At 34.8% G+C, this 4866-nt stretch overlaps 1 protein-coding gene across 1 annotated transcript; it reads left to right on the forward strand.

Annotated features, from left to right (window-relative positions):
• Positions 1–1087: 1087 nt before the first annotated feature.
• On the forward strand, positions 1088–4342 carry LOC132057993 (uncharacterized). Its single transcript, XM_059450566.1, has 4 exons — positions 1088–1244; positions 3782–3872; positions 4051–4144; positions 4205–4342. Exons 1-4 carry the CDS (start codon positions 1088–1090, stop codon positions 4340–4342), a joined length of 480 nt encoding a protein of 159 aa, XP_059306549.1.
• The last annotated feature ends 524 nt before the right edge of the window (positions 4343–4866 follow it).

Genomic DNA, 4866 nt, shown 5'->3' on the forward strand with positions numbered 1-4866 from the left:
CAATAAAAACTAAATTTGCACTTGCCTTGTTTAACGTAGGTGGAACTTTGGATCTATATAATGATCAGCACATGTGCGTGCTACTTGGGATGAAGTTTAGTGAGAATAATGATCAGTGCAATAATCCTGAAGGCTTTGCTAGGTTCCTTGATTCGCTTTAATCTATTCCAATGAAAGCAGTACAAGTGATCATGTCAGAGCAGACTCAACTCTTAAGGTACTTTTCAACGAATTGTTTGGTTTGTAAATGTGTTCACTATGTAATAATTCTTATAAAATGATCTGCAACATATAACAGTCTATTTATAAATTTCACTGTCAAGAAGGATTACCTTTCACCAAAGCCCTTTGGGCATACCATTGGAGCAATGCATAAGTAGACTATCGTGGTACTACTGTGTCCTGTTCCTATCTTGCTTAAATGCAATTATGGGTCTTCCTATTCGACTGACATCTTATACTTAGCATGTTACTGTTGATATTTCGAACAACAAAAAACAATTAGGGTGTATGCTAAAAAAAGTGAAATGTTGCTAGCTTCGGCTATCAGTTTAACATGGCCAGGAAATCTTGGGTATGATGGAGTGGCCTTCTATATGGCGTGAAGTAGACTATAATCAGGATATTGAACTTGGTTTACTCTAAAAAAGAGAGCGCATAGACTTTGATTAAAATATCTACTGGCAACAATAAATGTGTTAAGACGTTCTTCTACGAAGAGTAAAATCTGGCTAATTTTTGTTGAGTAATTGACTTGTAGTGAAGTTTGTTTGTCTTTCATCTTATTCTGAATCACTTTCTTTTCCAAGTGATGCTAGCCTCACCTTTTCACTCAGGAATTGGTAACTTCCAGTCCCCTGCCAAGGTCACCTGAAATTTCCAATGCAAGAAGTGATGAATTCAAGGATCTGGAAGATGGGTAGATCAAAAGCTTTATTATTCAATGTTGGGTGTAGCAGTAGATAATATTGATCACTTTATCTTTTTATCCATCTTAGATATTGAATTTCAGTAGAAAAATCAAAAGAATGAGTCGCACCAAATTATAATCGTTCTAGAATAAATATTCCTCCAACTGGTCCTTGGGATGAAGGCATGCAACAAACCATGGCGAGCTGGATTGGTTGATCCGAGATCTAATGCTGACAGCTTGACCTTTAGTGGAACTCTTAATGCTACTACTAATTCAACTCCTGCTAATATGCCAAGAGATGGAAGTTCTACCCAAAGAAGGGATGATATCTGTTAGTAAAAATTGAGAACAATATATATCAGTAACAAGTAAAACAAGAAAACAAATCTTAAAACCACTGTTGTGTGTTGTGGAAAGCCACTGCCTTGAAAGTGATTTCCGGACCGACCACAGTGCAAATCGTTTAGCTCGGTATGCTCCCCAAGGTTCCACAACAACTCTCGAACACCTGCACCGGGGGTGGAAGTATGGAGCTTGCACAAACTATTGCCCGTAAAGTAGAAAATATTAACTTTTGTGTAGAAGAGAAAATAATTATGCCAATAAATCAATAATAGAGGAATATAATTATTGGCATTAACTCTTGAATAATGGGTCACTTAATTCTCGAGGTTACAATCCGCACAATAAAGTGCATGTAATGAATCGGACATATTAGGGTAATCTCCGTAAGGATGTATTTGGACAATTTCGGATAAGCCTAAAATATCAAAAAATAATATTTTGCAAAACTAAAATGGATTTAGGCCTCACTTATAAATGTTACTTCATATTGACTTTAAGAAGAACGGGGGAAGGATTAACTAAAGGTGAAATTTTCTACATACCATTTAACTTCGTTTTAAAAAATTATGATTTGCAAAGATAATAAGGTACATAGTAAACCGTCTCAATATTGGTTGGCCAAAATACCCTTATGATATTAAACGACTTTATACCCTTAATAAGCTTTAATCCTATTTCTTTTCTATATGTTAATATACAAAAATGTAAATACTTCATTAGTTGCAATCCTATTCATAATCAAATTATTGGAAAGTGTAGTTTTCCAGAGTCAAAACTCCAACATAGAGATCATAGGTTCTTTTAGAATTTAACTAGGGGGGCAAATTCATCACTTTTGCCTATGGAGCCCAATTCTCATGTGCACGAGGCCATCTCTTGTTCTAGCCTATTTACTAACCCAACAACACACAATTCAATATAAGGAGGAAGGAAAGACTTTCCTCCACCTATGTGGGACATTTGCACTTCATATAGGAGAAAAGATAAGTAAGAAAAAAGGAACCACAAAGAAACTTTGGCTTTGCATTACCAATAAAGAATTGACTAGAATAGCGATACATAACTCTCACAATCATATCCGTGAACTTGGACATAATGATTTTGCATTAGTCGAGGGCACTGCTGAATTCCTGTCTAACCAAGAGGATGTAAACCATTGTTCTCATGGTGAATTTTGCTTATTCTGTCAGGCGATTGGGAGTCTGATGTCGACCTCATTGCTTGAAAATACTCATGCTCTCATTTCTTCTAATATTGGCAGTGGAGAAAGAACGACAAATGTGATCAACCCATTTATGCAAACGATTATTCCAGTTAAGTTTTTTCACTTTACTAAGGTTTCAGTTGCACTTCTCTTTTCTAATTTGGTTGTTCTACATTATTTAGCCATCTATACCTTAACAAAATTGGGCTCATTGTGGCTATTGAGTTTTGGAAAGGATTTAGAGATGATCAAATTTTTCTAGAATATTTCTTGGTAATCGTACACTAATTAAGAAGTTTATATATTTGTCGCTTAGAAAACTTTTATTGTTATTGTCCAATAATTTCTCGTTAAATTGCATTAATCATAAATATATGTATTACGGTATTAGTTGATGACTCTTTAAAGTCTTGCTAACTTGTAAGTTTTTTCCATTTTAGTTCTTTTTCTTTTTCCTTTTTGGGTATTTACATATGATTAATTTACAAAGCTTAATTGCTGTATTTTTCATGAAAATGTTCCCACCAGGTTGTGCACTCCTTTAATCCGAATAGTAGCTTTTTGTACGTTTCCAATGGCCTAAATTTCACATATTGTGCCAAACAAAAGACAGAGCATCATTTCATTGAAAACTAATAAATAATAGACGAAGTTAGCGTTCTAACCTGACTTGGCTCAGCAACTCGAATGCCAACACCAATTTTTTATGTGGATTTTTGTCGATATGAATATGAATTGGAATGATGTGACTTTTCAATTGAGGTTTATTTTATGTGCACGTGTTTAGTTGCACATAACATGTTTATTTTATGCGCGGCCTAGTTTTTTTTCATGGACCAAGCATGTGATTTTTTTTTATAATGGGTAAGAACTTGCACTCAAAACATGACCTCTACTTGCTCTGATACCATGTTGAAATATGTGATCATCTCATCTAAAAGCTTAAGCTCTTAGAGAGAGCACACTTTTGTTTATTTAATTACGTCTTTCAACCTAATTTGTATGGAATTAGTGTTGGATTACCATCTCCACTCGTTATGCTTACATGAGTAACTACTTTCTCTTGATTGTGTAAGAGCAGTTCCATTCTCTATCTATTTTCCACCTTCTGTTAGAAGCAGGATAAGAGCAACTCATAAGGGTTATTTAACACATTAAAGAGATCGTTACTTGGTAAAAAATAGAAAGAAAAAAAGAAGCTTGTCACAGATTTCCTTCTCACTTTGGTATAATCCAAAGCTACGGCTAGATCCTTTATTCTTGTATATTTGTCATGCAACTTTTTAGTCTGTATGGTGTTCGATGAGTCTGCTTCTAAGCGAGTTCAATATTTCAAGAAAATGAAGGTGAATTGGGAGAAGCTGGAGTGGATATGCAGGATCTTGTTGAGCAAAGTAGGGCTTTGATGAGGTAATGTTGTGGTAACAGATAATTTAGTGTTTGACACAACGTACTATTTTTTAGTACTTTATACAACATATTAGAATCTTCTTTGAATGGGTGATATCCACGTAATGTTTTTAAAAATAATATTTTAGGCCTTATTTGAACTCCATGAGCATATGAGAAATGCTTATGCTTGATTCAGAGCAAGAGATCCTTATTTAAACATTAATTTGCATAAGTACGATGCAGCCAATTCAACATGTCTTGAGAGCAAAGAGCGCTGCTGCATATGCTTGGTAAGGGGTACTTAAGTTTGATTCTGAAATCATTTCTTTCTTTTTGGTCGTGTCTCTTAGGATGAGTATTTCGACGGAGAAAACCTTGCAAAAATTGATTGTGGCCATTTATACCATGTTGGTTGCATCAAAGAGTGGAACAAGCTTGAGAACACTTTCCCTGTGTGCAAGAGGAGAATCTCGGCTATGCTACCTTGAGAATTCGTGCATTCCATGTACACTTGGCTTCAACTAATCAGTTTAGTTTGGCTGGGTGAACTGACTGGTGGCGTTGTTCTGCATCTGGTTGTTTGACAGAGCTCAAGAGAGTTGAGTGAAACTTGATAAATAAGGAACCGTTCTCAGTTTCCGGAAAACAATGGTCTTTTAGTTTTTCTGCTTTAGTAAGTTTGATGTGTTCTCTTGCTTTTCGATGATAATAAGATTTACCTAACTTCGAAGCTAATCAGATTAGTACTCATATTGGTTTGTCTGGCTGATATCAAACAAATTTGGTTCTTAATCGATATTTACTGCAAGTTTTGGATACCTCTTTGGTGGTGGTGCTTCATTTAGTTGTTGATATAATTATTGATCTATATTATATAGTTTACTAGTTATGTGCACTGGATTGTTTGCCCAACTTATTAATATTAATATGCATAGATGTGTAACAACTTCATAATATTAGGTACACACATGCATTGCAAAATTTTATGAATTTTTTGACTACCTCTTTATAA

Source organism: Lycium ferocissimum, chromosome 5 (genome assembly GCF_029784015.1).
Source record: "Lycium ferocissimum isolate CSIRO_LF1 chromosome 5, AGI_CSIRO_Lferr_CH_V1, whole genome shotgun sequence".
Lineage (NCBI taxonomy): Eukaryota > Viridiplantae > Streptophyta > Magnoliopsida > Solanales > Solanaceae > Lycium > Lycium ferocissimum.

Coding starts and splice junctions, on each gene's coding strand:
- LOC132057993 (XM_059450566.1), top strand. CDS start 1,088: ATGAAGGCATGCAACAAACCATGGCGAGCTGGATTGGTTGATCCGAGA. Junction 3,873..4,050: donor CAAAGTAGGGCTTTGATGAG/GTAATGTTGTGG, acceptor TGCTTGATTCAG/AGCAAGAGATCCTTATTTAA. Junction 4,145..4,204: donor AGCGCTGCTGCATATGCTTG/GTAAGGGGTACT, acceptor CGTGTCTCTTAG/GATGAGTATTTCGACGGAGA.